We start from the raw sequence: 21,044 nt of genomic DNA, 5'->3' as shown, positions 1-21,044 counted from the left end.
TTTAGACAACTAATTTATTGAAAATTCAAAATGTTTACGATGATTTAATCAATTGTTTAGCGTGATATATAATTACCACAAAAGGATGAAAAATTACCAAAAAAGGATGAAGTATTCAAATTATCTTTCTATTTTCATTGAACAATTCGTACCAACGTTCTTTTTTCTTTTTCTTTTTTTCTCACTCAAAAAAGTTTGAACGTTTTCATAGAGAAGGAAAGTGCCAGCAAGTAACCCATGATCTGCTTTTTCCCTTTGTATCCAACTAAAAATAAATTTGTGAAAGTTAAATTAGTTTTATGCTGGCTTTGAGATTTATGACTCACCTCACTAAATTTATTGATTAGATATATAATTTGTGTTTTTCCATTCTTTTAGAGATATTTAATAAAATAAGTAAAATTTATTCATTAAAATAAGTTTTAATAAACGACACATAATATATATATCACATCTGTTGAAATATAAACTAATTTTATTTTATAGAAAGTATATCATTATTATTAATTTTAGGGTTTTGCTAAGTTATATTTAAAGTAACTTATAATCCATGTAAAATAATACAAAACTGGTGATATAAATTTACTGATTTGTACATGGATTGTAAGTTACTTGAAATGTAACTTAGTAAAACCTTAATTTTATTATATTTTGGGCAATTATATAAACAATTAGATTTAGTAAAAAAAAAATTATATATTTAAGTGGACAAAAAATTAGTATTTAAACGGTTGCATGGGTAAAAGCCGCAAAACAGTTTGACACAAAAAGCAAAAATATCGGTGGTGCCGATATCAGAGCAGAGTAAATTGATAACTTGCTTTTTATTAGTAGCGTTGTTTTTCCTTTAATTATTATATGTAATGTAAAGTGCTGCGGTGGCTAGCTTTTGACAAATAAAAAAGTAAAATAATGGAAGTCATTTTTCAGTCAAGAACCGACTGCTTTAAAATAATAATTTTGATATTTGAAGACAAGCATGCAATTCCAAGCGAATCAGATTATGGAATTGCAAAAGTTAAATGAATCCTAGCTATGAGTATTTTATTTTCTGTCAAAAAGGGACTGCTTCTGAATATAAATATCTTCAATATATATATATATAGAGAGAGAGAGAGATTGGAGCAGCCGGCGAGCAGGAAGCATGAACCATGACAATTCAAAATCAGTTATTGTTAATATGTAGCATCGGGGCCCTCGCTGGCTTGTTAGTGTTAGCCACCAGTCGCAGTTGCCGTGCTGATGCTGCCGCAGAAGCAGAAGAGATACAAATGCCAATCAACAGGAGTAATTTTCCGCCCGGTTTTATATTTGGAGCCGGGACATCCGCTTACGCGGTATATCTTTATCCGTTTACAGTACATGCTTTGTTGTACGTAGTTAATATTGGTGAAATTGAAATTTTACAAAATTAAAATATAGAGAACACATTCGTGCATACGTGCGTGTATATATAACTCTCCCCTTTACTTTTGAGTTAATTTATGTGTGTGCGTGTAGCCGCTTAGTCATTTATTGCATGCTAATTAATTCCCTTCATAAAACAAAATCATTCAGGCAGAAGGAAACGTAAATATAGATGGCAAAAGTCCGAGTATATGGGATACTTTCGCCAACAATCACCCAGGTTTCACATTTCTAACCTGTCTAGTTCATTTACTTTTCATTTAGAATCAGAAGCAAATTAAGTACCTGTCTTACTGCCACGTGTATTTGCAGAAAAAATCCATGATGGTAGCAATGCAAATGTTGCAATTGATTTTTATCATCGATACAAGGTAAGTTCGGCAGATCGACTCAAAAGTCAAAATTCAAAAATCCAAATTCATATAAAACTGATCGTCAGGATCATATACATTAAACAAGAATTGATCTCTTTCAGGAGGATATAAAATTGATGAAAGAAACTGGATTGGATTCTTTCAGATTCTCCATTTCATGGCCAAGACTATTGCCCAGTAAGATCTTCTCATTTCACACTCCTCCAGCTCCAATACTCCAAATTAATACCAATTAATTATATAGGCCGCCCATTCCTATGCGTGATATTGATTTTTTTTTTCTTTTCCCTTTTTAGAGGGGAAAATTAGCGGAGGAGTGAACCCGTTAGGAGTCCAATTCTACAATAATCTCATCGACGAGCTTATTGCAAATGCTATTAAGCCATTTGTGACATTGTTCCATTGGGATCTTCCACAAGTGCTAGAAGATGAATACGGTGGATTCTTAAGCTCCGAGATAGTGTAAGTAGTTGGTCGCCTGTAAAATCACTACTAATTAATTAATTGATTAGCTCAGCTCTGCAGATACTAGATAGTGAAATTAATTAATGGAATGAGATGATGATGATCATAATATTGAATTGTTGATGAACAACAACAACAACAGGAAAGATTTTGGAGACTATGCAGACTTTTGCTTCAAGACATTTGGTGACAGAGTAAAGCAGTGGGCGACAATGGCAGAACCAAATTCAATCAGCATTGGTGGGTACGCAATTGGTGTGTATGCACCGGGTCGATGTTCAAGTTCTTTGGGAAGTAATTGTGCAGCCGGTGACTCTGCCACAGAGCCCTACATCGTATCTCATAATTTGCTTCTTTCCCATGCAACTGCTGTCAAATTGTACAAGGAAAAGTATCAGGGTCATCAGAAGGGAGAAATTGGAATTACAATTGTGACTCAATGGTTCATACCGAAAACCGAATCACCTGCTGACCAAGAGACGGCCTCCAGGATGCTAGACTTTCTCTTCGGATGGTGAGGCGGGCACCACACGGCCCTACATGTACACCTGTTAAGCTGAGATTTCTTTCATTAACAGTATTCATTGCGGTTGCTGCAGGTTCGCTCATCCAATTACATATGGTGAGTATCCTGAGGTGATGACAACTTTAGTGGGGAGTCGACTGCCCAATTTTAGTAAAACCGAATCCGAGATGCTCAAAGGGTCGTATGATTTTCTTGGCATAAATTACTACGCACCAATGTACGCTGAAGATTCTTCTTCTTCAACCTCCAACTCCGACACAATAAGTTACTCCACAGATAGCCGAGTCACTCTCTCAAGTAAGTAGTCTCTGCAGGCTTCACCATCCATCCATCCATCCATCCATAATTAAACTTATATTTATTTGCAAATTTTATTATTATTAATTCATGCAAATGATTGTAATTTAATCACGAAATTATTCATTCCTCCCGCAGCCCACAAAGATGGTAATCCCATTGGTACACCGGTATACTTTTTCTGCCTTTGTCTCTGCTTTTAATCACACAGCAATTACTTTTTATTTATAATATACATCCAAGGAAAAAAAAAAAAAACTGATTATCATAAATATATGCATGCTTGTTCTATTTTTAATTTTATTTTACAGACAACTTTGCCATGGATTTTCCTCTACCCCAAGGGAATCAAAGATTTCATGCTGTATATAAAGAGTAAATACAACAATCCTGCAATTTATATCACTGAGAACGGTAAGTTAAAAAAAGTACATTATCATAGCTAATTATTAGATAATTATGATTATAATTATTATATGTATATATAAATGTAAAATGTTTCCTATTATAAATTTTGCAGGAGTTGCTGATGCAAAGGATGTAGAGCAGGCTCAGGCCCGCAAGGATGATTTGAGAATAAAATGCTATCAAGAGCATCTCTGGTATCTTTTGGAAGCCATCAAGTGAGTGTTTTTTGAATAAATTATTATATATTAATTAATTAATGAAGAAGTAGTACTGTTAGTCGGTCTTGGATTATGTGGTAAAAATTAATTAATTAAGTAATGTATTGAGGAAATATCACTTCAAACTGAAAAATTGCTGCAGGGAGGGCGTGCATGTGAAGGGATACTATGCGTGGTCGTTTTTGGATAACTTCGAATGGGATGCTGGATTCACCGTTGGATTTGGGATGGTTTATGTTGATCATAAGGATAACTTGCAAAGATACCCCAAGGACTCCTTTTTTTGGTACAAGAGCTTCCTAGCTCCTCCTAAATCCCCCGCCAACGCTTTTGATGAACTTTGATTCACTCAGCGCAAATTTTTTCTCTTTTTTGCCCCCCCTTTTCCACTGGCATGCTTATATTAATTATTTCTTCTATGCATTTTCTTTTCTTCAGCCTTCGTTCCTATGTAATAATTAACTGTACTCAATAATCGTTGCACTCGCATGTGTGTATATGTTATGTATCTCTATATAAAATGAGACTTCAGAATTCAGAGTGAGATGAAGGACCTCTCCGACATCATATTACATCTGTTAATTTGTTAATTGCCAATCAACTGATAGTAGATTATGCATAAAGCCTTTAGTGGGCCTTGGCGGACCTAGAAAGTTTGATACACGAACTCTTAAGTGATGTGGCCTATGTAGCCCACATTGATGGGTTCCCTTACATACATTTTCTTCATTCATTATCCTCGTCCTAAATTGTTTATTTTACATACATATCAGTTTTAATCTTGACTCTTTATTGTCTCTAATTTAATGGTCAAAATATTGTGTTTAAATTTGTATTTAAAAGTCTCTCTCTCTCTCTCTCTATATATATATACACACCAACAACTTTCCAAAAAACCGCTAAAGTAATCACCGTTTCTTTCTAGTATACGTGAGTTATGGCTTTTATATATATATATATATATATATTGTTAATTGTGAACCTAAATTAAGAATTTCTAAACAAGACGACTTTGTCATTTCTAGTATTGAATAAGAAACGACAAAGCAATCAAACAGATAATGCTGCTCATATGACATCGATGCTCTGTCAAGCGAAGGGTTTTGAGTAATGCGCGTGACTTGCACGTGCATCAACAGAATCAAGCTTTAGTTAAACGGCAGCTGCTAGTGCCGTTTCAAATTAAAGAGTTGTTACCGACAGTCAGACTTGGTGGGAACTTTTTAGGTTTGTTTCAACAAACCCAGAACAAGAGTTGGCGAGCAGCACGCCTATTTGTATCCCATCAGAGTTGTATTTAAGGCCTTCAAGGCCAAACCTAGTGAAATAGCCTTCCTTGTATTAATCTCTCTAAGTCTTGTAAACTATTAAGCATAAATAAAAAGCTATGGCTTCTGTTTCTCAAGAGGATGTAGGCTGCCTAGCCGAACCTCTGTAAATCTTCTTGTGTTCAGTTTTTCTTCTAATCTTTTAATCTTTGTTTTTGGTTAAATACTCTTCTAATTGCTATCTTGGGTATTCATTCTTGCTTCAATAAGATTAGTGTGTGGAGATTTCTTGGGGAAAGAATTAAGTTTAATCAACCTTAATTCTAACATATATATATAGTGTGAGCACTCTTTTTTTTTTTTTTTTTTCATGCGGACATGTTTTTTAAATTATGCAGTTTAAGAGAGTTAGTTTTTAATGTTGTTAAACCACACGACTTAAGAGCTATCCCCACTAAAAAATACGAGGTTGCCAACATCTGAGAATATATATATCTAATGAGGATATAAAATATAGAAAAATATAGATTTTAATACATTAATAGACAAAAAAATTGTCTTCAATATATTGAAATCTTTGTTTTTTTTTTTTGTATTTTACTGACATTCTCACTTTGTTAAAGTGAGAATGTTGTCGCAAGAGAAGTTTATAGTCATTTTCTAGCGTAGAAGTTTTCATTTTTTTCATGTGAATTAATAGAGTTAATTTTTAATATTATTAAATTACACGATTTTTTAGTACATTAAAAATTAATTTTAAAGTTGCAGGGTTTAACAGCATGTGTGCATTAAAAAAAAAATGAGGGTGTCCACACCTGTGTATATAATTTGAGATTTTTTTTCTATATTTGTAATGTGACACACTATAATTAATGCTCGTGATACTTGCTATATAATTGAGATTTTCTTCCATATTGTCATTATTGCATTGTCATTTGGGGATTTTTCCTTTTCTATATTATTATATATTATAACATTGATGATATTTGCCACATTTACATGTCATTCATTTGTCGTGATAGTAATTCTTTTTCATTATATATGCACTAAATTAATATTAAGAAAGTAGTGACTAGTGAGGAGGTTAAAAAAGTTGAGTAATGTTAGACATTTTAATATTTAAATTATAATTTGAGATTTATGTGATGTAACATTTATTTATTAGATTATAAATAATAAAATTTAACATTTATAAATGAATGAGACATTGTATTAAGATTTTAATTGAGACTCAAATACGGCTAGGTAAAGAGTTATTTAGACATCTCATGCCTCTTTTTATTCATTTTTTATTCATCCGACCCTAAGAGAAATTGAAAAAACAAAAATTGCGACCCAGATATTTTTTTTTTCGATAGAGCGACACAGATGGACCTGTCTACCTTACAGATTCGGTAACATACGCACCCAATGCATGCACCACACCTGTCCTGCATATGGAGAAAAAGCATACAATTATTTGTGTTTGGTAGCTAGCTAACCAATCAGGAGCTGGCTAAGTTGGATCTGTATGTTACAGAATCTGTAACTTAGCCAGCTCCGGACACAGATATTGATAAGGAAGGAGTAAGGAGTGGAGGGCCAGAAGGAGTGGGTCAAAGCAATGTCAATCGTATCGTATGCATAAATTTCGTCACATCGATTTTCTCAGTTCTCACCATATATGAAGGTAGAAGGTGTAGTGAGTCGGTGCACATTTTTTTGTTGTTCAGATGTTAAACCAAATGGGTATTAACTTTAAAGGCTTTGCTGTCCAGGTGCAGTGGTTGTTCATCGTCCTGGTGGCTTGGTTATTAGTTGAAACCGAGCACGAGATAGGCATTGCGTTGGCAAGTGGTCATTTTGACGATGATGTTGAGTCCTCTTCCAAATTCAATCGTAGTTGTTTTCCAAAAGGGTTCATCTTCGGGACTGCCGCTGCTGCTTATCAGGTACTAATTGTCATGTTTTCACAAACTGAACAAGAACTGTTCCTGCCTCGACCCCTAGACCCTAGTGTAGTAACTAAGTATTAGGTGTACGCGTCCATATATTTATTAATTGGCTGTGCTGTGCCTGTGCCTCCCTCCAACTCTATCGCATGTCAATGTCAATCTTAATTCATACATGAATAAAATGTGTTTGTTTTGCAGTACGAGGGTGCTGCTGCTGAGGATGGTAGGGGACCTAGTATTTGGGATACATTCACTCACAAATACCCAGGTTAATAACTATACACATATATAATTCCTTTAGAAATTCCAGGGCGGCGGATGCCTAAATGCAGATTTCGTGTGGATTTGTTATCCTCACTTTCCATTGCAGATAGGATAAAAAATCATGACAACGGAGACATAGCGGTTGATTTTTACCATCGTTATAAAGTAATTCTTTCTCTCTTCTTATTTAAGCACATTTGTTGCCGTGTTTACGTTTTGGATGATCATGAATTCTCAAATAATAAATCGCTTATTAATTATAAATTAGTCACCGAGCTGATTAAGATTATGTCTTGTGAGATTCAGGAAGATGTGAAGATTATGAAGGAAATGAATTTGGATGCTTTCAGATTCTCCATCTCCTGGTCTAGATTATTACCAAGTAAGCTCAGAAATATTTATATTTATTATAAAAGTGATGATCGCTAGCTTTATGAATTGTTTTCAATTAATAATTGATCTGAATCTATAAAACAAATATATGTTTTGGAACTCTACAAATCAGATGGAAAGCTAAGTGGTGGAGTGAACAACAAAGGCATTAGTTTCTACAATAATCTCATCAACGAGCTCCTCTCAAATGGTGATTATCTTTATTTTGACCCCTTCCTATCAGTCATCACTACCTAACTCTTTAAGTCTATAAATATGTGTGGAGATATATATATTAAGCAGATTTAATTATATATTGTTAAATGAAATCGGTTGCAGGATTGCAACCCTTTGTTACTATCTTTCACTGGGATCTTCCACAGGCCCTGGAAGATGACTATGGTGGCTTTTTAAGCCCTCGCATTGTGTAAGTTTTTTCTTCTTCTTTTTTTTTTTTTTCAAAAAAACAGTACTTCTTTGTTTATAAGTGTCTTCATCAATCTTGTAAAATTTACATAGCTTATCATGTCATCTTATTGATTCATAGCTAGATGAAAGCTTTACCAAATCCTAATCAAAGAATCAGAAAGATTATTAATTCCTGTACCTTTACTTTCCTTTACTTGTATCAAACAACTGTATCTGCTTCTATTGACTTAAGTGAAAATAATAATCAAGAGACCACAACTGATTAGGACGGCACTCGCAATCAGATCAACTGACTGATCAAAACCAAAACACTCATAATTCAACACATACAGAATAACAGAACCATTGTCGGAAACAAACACACAACTCATTTGAAGTTTTCCCATTTGTGTGGCTCTGGTACCTAGTTAGAGATGAAAGCTCAACAAACTAAGCTTGTTGAATTGAAAATGCTGTACACGTAGCTATTTATACAACTTGAAAACTCCCTCAGCAAGCTAAGCTAATATAACTAAACTCAAAACTGAATACCACACAAGGAACTTGTGTGGTACAGTCTCTGTAACCTACTCTGTTCAGTTGTCATTCCCTTAACTAACTCAGCTGATCTGGCTTGCTACATCAGCTTTCTTACTTCTTTGACTTTGGTGAGTGGTGTGCTTCCTTAACACAGTGCAGCAGAACTGCCATAGATAGATGGACCCATCTGACCTATTAGACATCATATTTTGAATTGCAGGGCTGATTTTCAAGACTATGCGGAGCTTTGCTTCAAAGAATTTGGTGATCGCGTAAAGCATTGGATCACTTTAAATGAGCCACATTCATACAGTAGTAATGGCTATAATAAGGGTACCGATGCACCAGGACGGTGTTCCAAATGGGTAAACAAAGCATGCCAGGCTGGGAACTCTTCCACAGAGCCTTATATTGTTGGCCATCATCAGCTACTTTCTCATGCAGCAGCTGTAAAAGTTTACAAGGAAAAATACCAAGTGAGTATTTTATATCCATATATCCAAAAAATAAATATATGATCACTAAGCTCTGTTCTGTATATTTTACAAAATTTTACTTGGATACTTTAGGCAATTCAAAAGGGCAAGATTGGAATAACATTAATTTCAGATTGGATGGTACCCTATTCCAATGAAAAACCTAATGTTGAGGCTGCTGACAGAGCCCTTGATTTCTTTCTTGGAATGTAAGTGTATCTATGTATATTGCCACCGTAGAACTCCAATATGGAGTTCATGATTTTTTGTTGTTATTATCTAGTTGCAAGCAAATTTGCATAAATCCATAGTTTATTAATATGAAGAACTCTATATTCTTGATGCTTATAAACTTGGAATATCTCAATGATTTTAAATCTGGTCCAATCTTTTCAGGTATATGGATCCACTGATATACGGGAATTATCCGTTCATCATGCGCACACTTGTGAGAGAAAGACTGCCAAAATTCGCTAATGAACAATCTGTGATGCTCAAAGGATCTTTTGATTTTATTGGAATGAATTATTACAGTTCAAATTATGCAGTTGATATTCCTGTTGCCAATTCCATAAATATTAGCTATTCAACAGATTCTCAAGCTAATTTGACTGGTAAGTTGAAATGAATATTGTAAATTATTTTCAGTAGTTTGAAGAGATCAACTAGAAGGTATTCCAGCTGATACTGTGAATGTATCTAATTTCATATAATTTTCTTTTCCAGCTGTGCGCAATGGGAAACTTATTGGTCCAAAGGTATAAAATGCAAGAACTTTTAATTATATTTTGTTTTTGTGATTGAAAAAAAAAAAAAAAGACGCGTTGACATGTATTTTAAAAAATCCATTTTCATTATATTTCATAGGCTGCGTCAAACTGGCTCTATGTCTATCCGAGAGGCTTCCGAGATCTTCTGATTTATATAAAGGAAAAATACAACAATCCTACACTGTACATTACTGAGAATGGTAAACAAAATCCTTCCCAGCTTCATATAAAAGCTTATAACATTATAATTGAAATCAATTTTCACCAATATAACTTATTGTTTTTCAGGGTATGATGATTTTAATAATGCTACCTTACCCCTAAAGGAAGCCCTGAAGGATCCAATGAGGTTGGATTACTTCAAAAACCATCTTCTGTTCCTCCGAAAAGCCATCAAGTGAGTTTTTCGTAGTTGATATGTGTGTGCGTGTGTGTGAAAATTACAATCTCGCAAGTTATTTAGTTGAGATGAAACTTAAAAGAAAGAGCTCCTAATGTAATTTTTGGTACACATAAATGGTGTCTGCAGGGAGGGTGTCAATGTTAAAGGTTACTTTGCCTGGTCGCTTTTGGACAACTTCGAATGGTATTCTGGTTACAGTGTGAGGTTCGGACTCTACTTCGTTGACTATCAAAATGGATTGAAAAGATATCCCAAACACTCAGCCATCTGGTTCAAGACTTTCCTGAAAAAGTAGAGCTAGTACTGCATGGATAATCAATCTTAAGTTTGACAATTCTCAATTTAGCAAAAATCACATTCGTCGCAGCTTCTTGTTCAGCCCCAAAGAGGTGGGAAATTTTCAGGCTTTCAAGGAAAATGAATCAATCCCTTACGTTTGCTGTGTTTGTCTTTTGGATTAGATAAGGCGTAGACAAAGTGTATGCAAATCTTCTGTCCGTCTCTGTAAATTTTTTTATACATGTTGTCAAATTTTGGTTTCTTTTAAACGGCTGCATCTCCCGAGGTCCCCATGGCAAAAAGAATAAAAAAAAATAGAAAAAAAAATGTTTTCTTATTAACGTGTGGCCCCAGGACAAAAATAATGTGGGTTCCACTGATTGAGTTCTGACATTTGGTAGAGTAGAGGGTTTTTTTTTTGTGTGATTTTATTATATTTTAATATTAGATTTAATGGGTTTTACTATAAGACTTATTGTTGTGCCACGTAGCGAGCGTTAAGGTTTTGTTTGAATTTTGAACAAACATGACCATAGGATAAGATTAAAATTTGTAAAAAATAATTCATTTTTTGATTGTGAAAAATTTGTGGACAGGAGAAATTCTAGCGTGATGTTTCACGTCATAATCTAACATGAAACTACTAACTAATAATATTTTAACATATGTACATAATTTTTAAATTTATAAGTTATTTTGTTAAAAGTCATACAATTTTTTTTTCCTTCATTTCCCTAGCTTCCCTCTAATTAAAGATAATTAATAGAGTAACTCAATTAAAGTTACGTTTAATAGAGAAACCTAAAAGTTACTAATAATATTTTGCAGGGATGCATATAAAACAGGGTTTAACAAGTATCTCCCCCAATACAGGCTTTGTGTAACATCTGATCTGGTTCATATCCTCCGTTACTTTAGGCTACAAACAGCTAATAGCATCATCAATCGAATCATTAGAAGGAATTGAAGAGGTGAACAAATTGGTAAAAATAGTTGCACAACTCGGCTGCAATTTCTTCACTGGCAAAATTAAACTTTGCAAAGTAATTGAGGTCCACTCTTGGTTGAGACAGCATCCTGTCAAATGGAAATGAAAAAAAAAGTGTTTTTTTTTTCATTTCTTTAATTTCTAATCTCGTACATGAAATAAAAATCTATTGTTGCTTTACAGAAATATAATTAACAATGGGTCATGAATCCCCCTGATCATGAAACCAATATTTTATCGGCAGATTTATTTAATTTAAAGCCGAATGAGAGGAAAACATGATGATCATTTTTTTTAAAAGTTAATTATGGTTTCATGACTCTCACACACAAAACCAATCAAGAACTTCTATATATATATATATATATATATATATATATAATATGATCGTCGATCGAGCAACAGAAGCAGCAAAACAATTTATTTGTGCATGTTCTGTGTTAATATTAGACAATAAAATATCATTATCTCTCTTTAACACCCATTTTTTTTTTTTGTTGAAAGAAAGATACATGAAAGTTTCAAATCTCTTATAAGAGTGATGATACAGCCACACACTCTTATACAAATTGATGTGGCATTAATTCATTAGTTGAATAAAAATACAAAATAATAAAAATAAATCATATGGGTCAAGAGATATTTAATTCAACTAATTTTATCACGTCACATCAGTTTGTACAAGGTAAGTTTGTACAAGAGTTTGTGACTATATCATTACTCTTATAAAAATGCAATAATGTCCTTATTGAAGAGAATTTAACTTAAGTAAATAAAATAGTATATTAATTACTCTTAACAATCACCCAATGCATGCGTCATGCTTGAGATATGTATGTACACGTAGTGAGCTGGTAAAATTTAACACAATTTGTTTACTCAATAGGCACGTTAATAAACAGGATTGAGTCATCAAATTTGACATGATTATTCCATGTTTGAATTTAGGTCAATACAATTTTTTTTTTTTAATTGGGTTAGAGTTCAAGTTTTTGACCTATTTATATAGATAATAATATGATTATTAAATGAGTAATTGTTATGAATCAACCCAAACCCTCTAACCTAACCAATTAAAAGATGATGTTTTTAACGTCTTAAAAAATTTGTAAAAATATATTTATAATTAATCTAAATAAAATAGAAATAGAAAGAACCTAAAGTTAACCTTTCCTCTAATAGATAAAAATCTTGATAAAATTAGAATTTCAATAGTGAAATATGTGTTTACTTCTTAGGTTATGATATCAAAATTCGGAATCAGAATTATTAATAATATTTATTTTATAAAATAAGAGTAAAAATAGGAATCAAATAAGTGTGGTCCACCTCAAATTGACTTGGACTAGTTAGTACCTTAATATTTTGACACAATTATTAAATAGGTTTGGATCAATCTAATTATAGTACGGCACGAAGCTAAGCCAATGACCCTAGATACATGAAACAAAGCTAAAAACATGAAATTGTGATGGCATGCGTTTCTCATGGTCTTCAACCGGTTGTAAAAATTGAAAAGTGAAAGCCAAGCACAAATTAGCAAAAAAAAAAAAGAAAAAAGTGGAGTAAGAATCAGCTTTTGAAATCTTAACACAAACAAAGATAGGAAATTGAGTTTCGACAATAAGATTAACTTGAGACATGCGGTGAATAGTTTTATGAGTATGTATAGTGAAAAAATATTCAATGAGATTAATATAACGAGATTCAATGAGATTAATATAATGAGATTTTGTTGTGCGCGGAATGCGGAATCAAGCGTACCAAATAATTACATAAAGATAAAAGACACAATTATGTAACGTGATTCGGTAATTAAACCTACATACACGGAGGCAAGAAAGAATAATTGTTTATTTAACAATTAATAGAGTACAAATATTTGAGTAACGAATCTCACTTTTCGTAAACTCAAATATACCCAGTACTCTCACACTCTACAAAAAAAATAAATTTTCCAGACACACTTTTCTCAAAAACTTAAAAACTTATAGCTTAACAAATTTTTGGGATGCATTACAAATGAAAAAACTCACTCTATTTCATCAGAAAAGATAATAGTTTGCCCTATTATAAATTCGGTGCTCACCAATAATTTGCCAAATTGTCACAAACTTCACCAACTCATTTGGTTTCAATTTCTATAATCCAGCCACATGCTTCGGCAATACTTCCAATATTGCGGCTAGAAGGTTATGCATGTCAAATTTTTTTTTTTTTGACTTTTCAACATATTCAATGAGTGGAAATGATATTAGGTGGAAAGAATCGATGATTAGAAGGGTTAGTGTTAACTGTTAAACGAGTGAGATCTTTTTTTTTTTTATATATATCTGATGAAAGCCTATTAAATTAAGAAAATAAAAGAAAAACAAAAGATTTAAGGGAAGTTTAATTATTCGAGCATTACTTATTTATTTATTTTGATATTTGAAAGGAGAGATGCGTGCATATGGAAGATTTAAAAAAAGAAAAAAGAAAAAAGAAAAATAGGGTAATATGTAGAAACTTTTATGTTGCGTTTACATTTTGGATTGAAGTGGGAATCTTGGGATTAAGAGTGTAGAGTGGGAGTGGGAGTAGGTTGTTTACTTAAACTGGAATGAGAGCATGGACTTGGTAGTAAATGATTTTAAATTACAATTTTATCCTTATTTAAAGAATTATAGTTTTTAATTACAAAATTAATATAAAATAGATTTGAAAAATAAAATATTTATTTTATTATATTTGTAAATTAATAATAATTAATAATATTTTTAATTATGTACATAATTTTTTTATTAATTTTAATTTTAATTATGTAAATACAAAATTATTATTAAGAGCAACACAAATGAAATATTATTATTAATAATATAATACAAAATTAATATTTTCTTAGAATAAAATATTGATTATTATTAATTACTAATATTAAATAAATATAATACTATTATTTTTAAATAAAAATAATATTATTATATTTTCAAATAAAAAGAGTATATAGTAATATTATTAATTCTCTATGAGTATAACAATATTATTTTTAATTAATTTTAACTTAGAATCAATATAAATTATTATTTTTAATAAGTATAATTTATAAAATAATATAATAATATTATTTAAATAAATATGATATTATTTTATTAAATATTATTTATTTTATTTAATTAAATGTAAGGATAAAAATAGAAGAGGAGGGAGTGGATTCCTACTCCCACCTCTCCTCATAGAAGTGGTAATCTCACTCCCCACTTTAAAAAAAGTAGGTCACATGAAGTGAGATTTCCACTATCCCCTTAAAATTAGTAAGTAAACACTAGAATGCGAAAAATTCATACTTCTCACTCGCACTCCAACAAACAAACACTACCTTAATAGATAAGAGTGTCGTGTCAGTGGTAGCCTGCGCATGCAGTCCACCCGCTGAGATAAAACTTTCTTTAATAAAACAGGGGAAAGGTTAAAGGAAATAAGGAATGGACTGAGAGAGGAGACCTGAAAGCGTTCCTCCGAATTTGTAGCAATTCCCCATAAATGAATACTAATAATAATAATAATACCACATCAGGGTCAGTCGATCTCAAATTGCATGCGTCCCATTTCACGGTATGAATGCGTAAGAAAATGCGAAAAATTTGTGCGGTGGAGGGCATGCATATTAGAAGGAATTATTGATTAATTAGTTTTTTTTTGGGGGAGAACAAAAAGAAGAAGAAGAAGAAGAAGAAGAATCAATGGGAATTGAAAGGTCTCTTGTGGGAGGATGCATGCTCCTGGTTGTGGTGGCATTATTATTAGCACAAAACAGAGCAACTGGAAGAGGAATTGATGGCAATGCGAATCTCAATCGCAATTGTTTTCCAAAAGAGTTTATCTTCGGGACAGCGGCTTCTTCTTACCAGGTAGCTATAGCCAGCATTTACCCTTAATTACCTACAAATTTAATTAACTAGATTAACGCTCTAATTTTATTATATACATTTTTATTGGCTTCGCCTTCGCTTCTAAATTGGCACTGTTTGATTTTTTTTTTTTTATCATAATACGTATATTGCTGCAGTATGAAGGTGCTGCAGCTGAGGATGGCAGGGGCCTTAGTATTTGGGATACCTTCACTCACAAATTCCCAGGTTAGTTGATTTATTCCTCTCTTTTATTTCTCTAAATCATATTATTTATCAATTGAGTTTGTATCACTCTAGCAATATACAATGTATAAGGGGAATTATATGAAGTCATACAAAATAACGAGAGAACTTAAATGGCACTTACCAAAAATTTCATTGTGGCCACCCCTGCAGCATTACCACAAGGAGTGCGCTGCAGATGCAATTAATAGAAATCCAAACTTCTTTTTTGAATTTTAAATATCACATAAATTCTTCATTCATTAATAATTTCAATTACATGAAATAAAACAGAATCTCTCTCTCTCTCTCTCTCTCTCTCTATATATAGATATACACACACATACATATACTCATTGCATTGCAGATAGAACAAATCACGGTGACAATGGAGACGTAGCAGTTGATTTTTACCATCGCTATAAGGTTTGACAGAGCTTATTCTTTTTCATATGTTCCTCTTCTTAATTTGCTCCGGGTTAATTACTAATTGCAACATGCAGGAGGATGTGAAGCTTATGAAGGAAATGAATTTGGATGCTTTCAGATTTTCCATCTCTTGGTCTAGAATATTACCAAGTAAGCTAAACAATTTAATATTTATTGGTAATGACTAACTTTAGTTGAATAATGTCAATGTCAAACTGTTTAATTGGTACAGAGGTGCTAGGTTGAATTTATATAAAGAACACAACATGAGTATGGAAATTCTTGGCTGCCAATGTTCATATATATTTTCTTAAACGCAGATCCCAAATTCTTTGAGGAAACCATTGATTAAAACATTATCAATATTCATGTTAGATTTCCATTTAATTTTCATTCCCATTTAATGACAGTGAGTACGCTACTGTGAAATTACTTATATTTAGTGTTTATTTTAATGCTCAGTTTTTTTCTTTAAAATTTCCATTTTCAAACTCTGTAAATTAACCAGATGGAAAGCTAAGTGGGGGAGTGAACAGGAAAGGAATTGGTTTCTACAACAATCTCATCAACGAGCTCCTATCAAATGGTGATAATTTTTTACCCCATTCTCATTACCTATGTAAATATAAAATCTTCTACAAAGTTACACTGCCTGCTTGAATGACAAAGCACATCTAAATGTTGCAGGGCTGCAACCCTTTGTGACTCTGTTTCACTGGGATCTTCCGCAAGGCCTAGAAGATGAATATGGTGGCTTTTTAAGCCCTCACATTGTGTAAGTTACTTGCTATCATTTTCTTTTCAAGATATTCCGATATTTATTTGACAAAATGGTGCCATCTTACCTATTAGACATTACACATTTTGGATTTTAGGGATGATTTTAGCGACTTTGCGGACATTTGCTTCAAAGAATTTGGTGATCGCGTTAAGCATTGGATCACTTTGAATGAGCCTCATTCATACAGTACTGGCGGCTACAGTGAAGGTTATGGTGCACCTGGCCGGTGTTCCAAATATAAAAACCAAGCATGCCAGGTCGGAGACTCTTCCACAGAGCCCTATCTTGCTGGCCATCATCAGCTACTTGCTCATGCAGCGGCTGTAGAGGTTTACAAGCGAAAATACCAGGTGAGTTTTTTGGAACTATATGTAGTACGAGTGAACCATAAATAAGCAAGCTTGTTTGCTCTTCTCCGTTTGACAATACTTAGCTTTATGTAGTACGAATGAACCATAAACTAGCGAGCCTGTTTGCTCTTCTCTGTTTGACAAAACTTTACATGAAACGTGTAGGCGAATCAAAAGGGTGTGATTGGAATAACATTAAATTCTCATTGGTTCGTCCCCTATTCCAATGAAAAACCTGATGTTGAGGCAGCTCAAAGGGCCCTTGATTTCATGCTTGGATGGTCAGTATATATGTTTATTTATTTGAAAGCAATGATCAAATGCCTGTTAACTTACAATTATATCTTAAGGAATTAATTAAAGTTTTAACAGATAGGCTCTTGGATGAATTGTTTAACAGGTACATGGATCCAGTGATCAACGGTGATTATCCATTGAGCATGCACACCCTAGTGAAAGAAAGATTGCCAAAATTTACCGAAGAACAATCTGCAAGGCTTAAAGGATCTTTCGATTTCATTGGAATGAATTATTACACTTCATATTATGCACGTAATAATCCTGTTGTCAATACTATAAATATTAGCTACACAACAGATTCTCTTGCTAATTTGACCGGTAAGTTCAAAGGAAACACTTTTTTTTTTTTGCAAGATGGTATTACAGTTGATATTCAGATATATAGATAGTTTACATAACTTTGTTTTGTTTGCTTTTTCAGCCATGCGCAATGGGAAACTGATTGGTCCACAGGTATACAGGAAATAATTTATGAGATACTTTTAATTGATCAACATTACATATATAATAAAAAAATTTAAAATAAATCAAAAGAGAAGCGTAGACTTGTTTAAAAAAAGCGATATTCAGATCCAATAATTATTTGTTTACATCATCTTTGACAGGCTGCATCAAACTGGCTCTTTGTGTATCCGAGTGGCTTTCGAGATCTTTTAATTTATATAAAAGAAAAGTACAGCAATCCTACACTTTACATTACCGAGAATGGTAAAAATTCCTTGGCTGCTTCATAAAAAATTAAAGCCCGGCCATATTAACTAAATATTCATGATTGAAGCAAAGTTTCCTGGATCGATCGGTTTCTTTTTCAGGGATGGATGAGGTTAATAATGCTTCATTACTGTTAGAGGAAGCCCTAAAGGATCCAATGAGGGTAGATTACTACAATAGCCATCTTTCGTTCCTCCAAATAGCCATGAAGTGAGTCTTTTTGTTGTCGAAGGAATTATGTTATAATGTTGATATGATTGAAAAATAACTTTTACTTGAACTTGAGATGATAAAAGAGCCCCTAATTTCTTATGTGATCACTGCAGGGAGGGTGTAAATGTTAAAGGCTACTTTGCATGGTCGCTTTTAGACAACTTCGAATGGTCTTCAGCTTACAGTGTGAGGTTCGGCATCAACTTCGTAGACTACAAGAATGGCTTGAAAAGATATCCAAAACAGTCAGCCATCTGGTTTAAAAATTTCCTGAAGAAGTAGCCCCTATGGTGGATTTCTCTACCTATTTATTTCAATCATGATTTGTCCATCTTTTGTGAGTACGTAGTGTTGGCTTAACTTGTAATTTCTCCTTGGGTTGTATTAGGTTTACGGTTCAAATCCTTCATTCCCTAAGTTTGTGGAGAGATTTGATTTTATCTATCTATATATGTGTGTGTGTGTGTGTGTGTGTGTAATATAGTTAAGAATAAAAAGTTAAAAAGAAAAAAGAAATAAAAAAACTATGGGATCCCCATTTTAGCCTCAATTAGTATTATATCAAAGCTTAGGGAATCAAATCAAAGGCAGGATTTGGATTCTATAATAAGATCTTCTGCTAAGTAAAATATAAGGATGTGATTAATGATTACTAGATAAAAATATATTATAAGTAATTTAATTTTTATAATATATCATTATAGATACATGCGTGTAAAATGTTTGTATAAGCAATTTAATTTTGATTATATGTTATCATAAATACGCACGTTAAATATCTTTATAAGTAATTTAATTTTAATAATATATTTTTATAAATATACAAGTGTCAATTTTTTTAAACTATTTAATTTTAATTATATGCTATTATAAAGATACACGTGGTAGACATCTCTAGAAGTCTGTTAAATTATGTAGTTTTTTTTTTTTTTTATTACATGAGACTATTGCTCAGATTACAACTCATATTATATGAGAATATAACTGATATGTACAAATCAGACTATAACCGGGATCAACATACATCAATGCTAATGGAGCGCTGCCCAGATTTTAACCCTCTCAAATATTCGAGGAATGTCTACTCCTCGCACTGGGGCAAGGAAGCAGACTGCCTTCACTCAATTTTATTTGAGGAAGAAAACACCCCCACATACATTGTAGGGGTTCGAACTGCGCAGCAGCTCTCACCACTCGGCCAAAGGCCGAGTGGCTTAAATTATGTAGTTAATATTAGTATGAGATCCAAAGATTCAAATTCATTGAGACAACTACTCGTGATCTAAATTTTATTCAGGACTCACATACTATATAATCTTACATAGAGTTGTAACTAGGGGCACACATTTTATTGTGCGACGGATCATGTGTCACGATTTCATTAGGCGCACTAGGTTTCAGCCAATGAAATCATGACACATGACCTGTCGTACGAAGAAATTGGTTTTATTTTCATAACTCTAAATCTGGTACATCAAATCCTTACTGACGATAATCAATGATTCTCGGAATATCACATGACTGGGTGAGCGGCTGGCAATTTCAGCTGCTAAAGTTTCAAAATCTTGCTATATAACTGAAAGTTAATTTTTTGGTTCATCTTTGGGAATTGAGATGATGTGCTAATTTACGCACGGTACGTTTCTTATATTGGAAGTGAATAAATATGGGATTGTGTTTCTTAGGTCACAAGTTGATGTGATAGGTCCAGCTCAATTAAGTAACATGGGCCGGCTGATTATCGTCGTGAATCATGTGTGTTTAGTGCATCTTTGTATTAACTATTACTGTTCTTATTTTTTAGTAACTTATATGATCTCCCAAATTATAATCAGATTTGCTGCCTTAATTAGTATCCATTTAGATTTTGTCAAATAACCAATTTGGCTCGCAATAATTGAATTTACTAATGTACCCTTTTGAACCCTCTAACTACTTTACTATTTATTAAGTTATCCTGTAAAATAATCTTCATTAATTTTGTTGATAGTGAAATTATTAAATTAACAACGAATTAATTATATTTGATCTCATCACAAACACGAAGGAAGGTGATGCGTGATTTCAATCACATCGCTGTGTGGGACATAAATCGCGAAGATGATGAATACACAAACCCTTTTTTTATATTTAAGATAAATAATAAATAATGCTGTCACTATTTAGTTTGTTATTGAAAGTTAAAATCTTGTTAATAATAAATCGACAATATTTTTGTTATTTTTATCAAACATGACCCCATGACATAAATGAATGGACGGGACCCCAAGTCTAAGGAACCATAATTAATAATATGTTCTAATCTTAACATATTAAAACAATACAATTACTAATCTTCATCCAACTCGAATCTTGCTAGCTACACAGAAAATAAGTTTTTCAAACTTAATTATACTTCAGATAATTTTTGTTATACCCATATTTTTACCAAATTCGACCCTATGATCTAAATGAATAAACCCTCAAGTTTCAGGACCCATATTCAACAACATATCCTAATCTAAGTATGTCAAAACAATACAAATCTTATTTCTCAATAAACTTGAATTCTACTAGATGAAAGATAAGTTTTTCCAAACTTAATGAAAATGGTATATTCGAGGAGGAGATGGAATACTCTTCAAGTCTTTTCTCATCTTCTCTCTCTTATTGTTTATTTATTATTACGCCATTACGAGGGGCTACACTAATAACACTGACGACTTGTATAAGATTCCAACTATAAGCTGTTTACTCTTTTCATTGTAA

At 32.6% G+C, this 21,044-nt stretch overlaps 3 protein-coding genes across 3 annotated transcripts; all 3 read left to right on the top strand.

Moving 5' to 3' along the window:
• The first annotated feature begins 974 nt into the window (after nt 1-974).
• LOC102629109 (vicianin hydrolase-like) lies at nt 975-4,262 on the top strand. Its single transcript, XM_006482765.4, has 11 exons — nt 975-1,337; nt 1,558-1,627; nt 1,720-1,778; nt 1,883-1,958; nt 2,078-2,243; nt 2,389-2,760; nt 2,846-3,069; nt 3,208-3,239; nt 3,381-3,483; nt 3,590-3,692; nt 3,838-4,262. The coding sequence occupies exons 1-11, from the start codon at nt 1,152-1,154 to the stop codon at nt 4,037-4,039; spliced, it is 1,593 nt and encodes a 530-aa protein (XP_006482828.1). The 5' UTR covers nt 975-1,151; the 3' UTR covers nt 4,040-4,262.
• Nucleotides 4,263-6,652: 2,390 nt separating this feature from the next.
• Nucleotides 6,653-10,750, top strand: LOC102629873 (beta-glucosidase 13-like). The gene is made up of 13 exons (XM_025101180.2): nt 6,653-6,894; nt 7,096-7,165; nt 7,268-7,326; nt 7,468-7,543; nt 7,667-7,744; nt 7,873-7,960; nt 8,702-8,957; nt 9,051-9,166; nt 9,354-9,571; nt 9,684-9,715; nt 9,825-9,927; nt 10,016-10,124; nt 10,257-10,750. Exons 1-13 carry the CDS (start codon nt 6,676-6,678, stop codon nt 10,423-10,425), a joined length of 1,593 nt encoding a protein of 530 aa, XP_024956948.2. The 5' UTR covers nt 6,653-6,675; the 3' UTR covers nt 10,426-10,750.
• A 4,031-nt stretch (nt 10,751-14,781) lies between these two features.
• On the top strand, nt 14,782-18,744 carry LOC102629593 (beta-glucosidase 12-like). Its single transcript, XM_006482767.4, has 13 exons — nt 14,782-15,287; nt 15,446-15,515; nt 15,880-15,938; nt 16,016-16,091; nt 16,450-16,527; nt 16,629-16,716; nt 16,817-17,072; nt 17,238-17,353; nt 17,473-17,690; nt 17,794-17,825; nt 17,978-18,080; nt 18,185-18,293; nt 18,410-18,744. Exons 1-13 carry the CDS (start codon nt 15,120-15,122, stop codon nt 18,576-18,578), a joined length of 1,542 nt encoding a protein of 513 aa, XP_006482830.1. The 5' UTR covers nt 14,782-15,119; the 3' UTR covers nt 18,579-18,744.
• Nucleotides 18,745-21,044: the final 2,300 nt, after the last annotated feature.

Source organism: Citrus sinensis, chromosome 4, assembly GCF_022201045.2.
Source record: "Citrus sinensis cultivar Valencia sweet orange chromosome 4, DVS_A1.0, whole genome shotgun sequence".
Classification (NCBI taxonomy): domain Eukaryota; kingdom Viridiplantae; phylum Streptophyta; class Magnoliopsida; order Sapindales; family Rutaceae; genus Citrus; species Citrus sinensis.
The sequence above is the reverse complement of the archived record's forward strand: the minus strand, read 5'-3'. Positions and strand labels throughout refer to the sequence as shown.

Excerpts from the sequence above, each read along its gene's own strand:
- LOC102629109 (XM_006482765.4), top strand. The coding sequence starts at position 1,152 with ATGACAATTCAAAATCAGTTATTGTTAATATGTAGCATCGGGGCCCTC. Across the intron at positions 3,240-3,380 it reads GTAATCCCATTGGTACACCG|ACAACTTTGCCATGGATTTT; the intron begins GTATACTTTTTC and ends TTTATTTTACAG. Across the intron at positions 3,693-3,837 it reads TATCTTTTGGAAGCCATCAA|GGAGGGCGTGCATGTGAAGG; the intron begins GTGAGTGTTTTT and ends AAATTGCTGCAG.
- LOC102629873 (XM_025101180.2), top strand. The coding sequence starts at position 6,676 with ATGTTAAACCAAATGGGTATTAACTTTAAAGGCTTTGCTGTCCAGGTG. Across the intron at positions 7,544-7,666 it reads CTGGTCTAGATTATTACCAA|ATGGAAAGCTAAGTGGTGGA; the intron begins GTAAGCTCAGAA and ends TCTACAAATCAG. Across the intron at positions 9,716-9,824 it reads GGAAACTTATTGGTCCAAAG|GCTGCGTCAAACTGGCTCTA; the intron begins GTATAAAATGCA and ends TATATTTCATAG.
- LOC102629593 (XM_006482767.4), top strand. The coding sequence starts at position 15,120 with ATGGGAATTGAAAGGTCTCTTGTGGGAGGATGCATGCTCCTGGTTGTG. Across the intron at positions 16,528-16,628 it reads CAACGAGCTCCTATCAAATG|GGCTGCAACCCTTTGTGACT; the intron begins GTGATAATTTTT and ends TAAATGTTGCAG. Across the intron at positions 17,691-17,793 it reads TTCTCTTGCTAATTTGACCG|CCATGCGCAATGGGAAACTG; the intron begins GTAAGTTCAAAG and ends TTGCTTTTTCAG.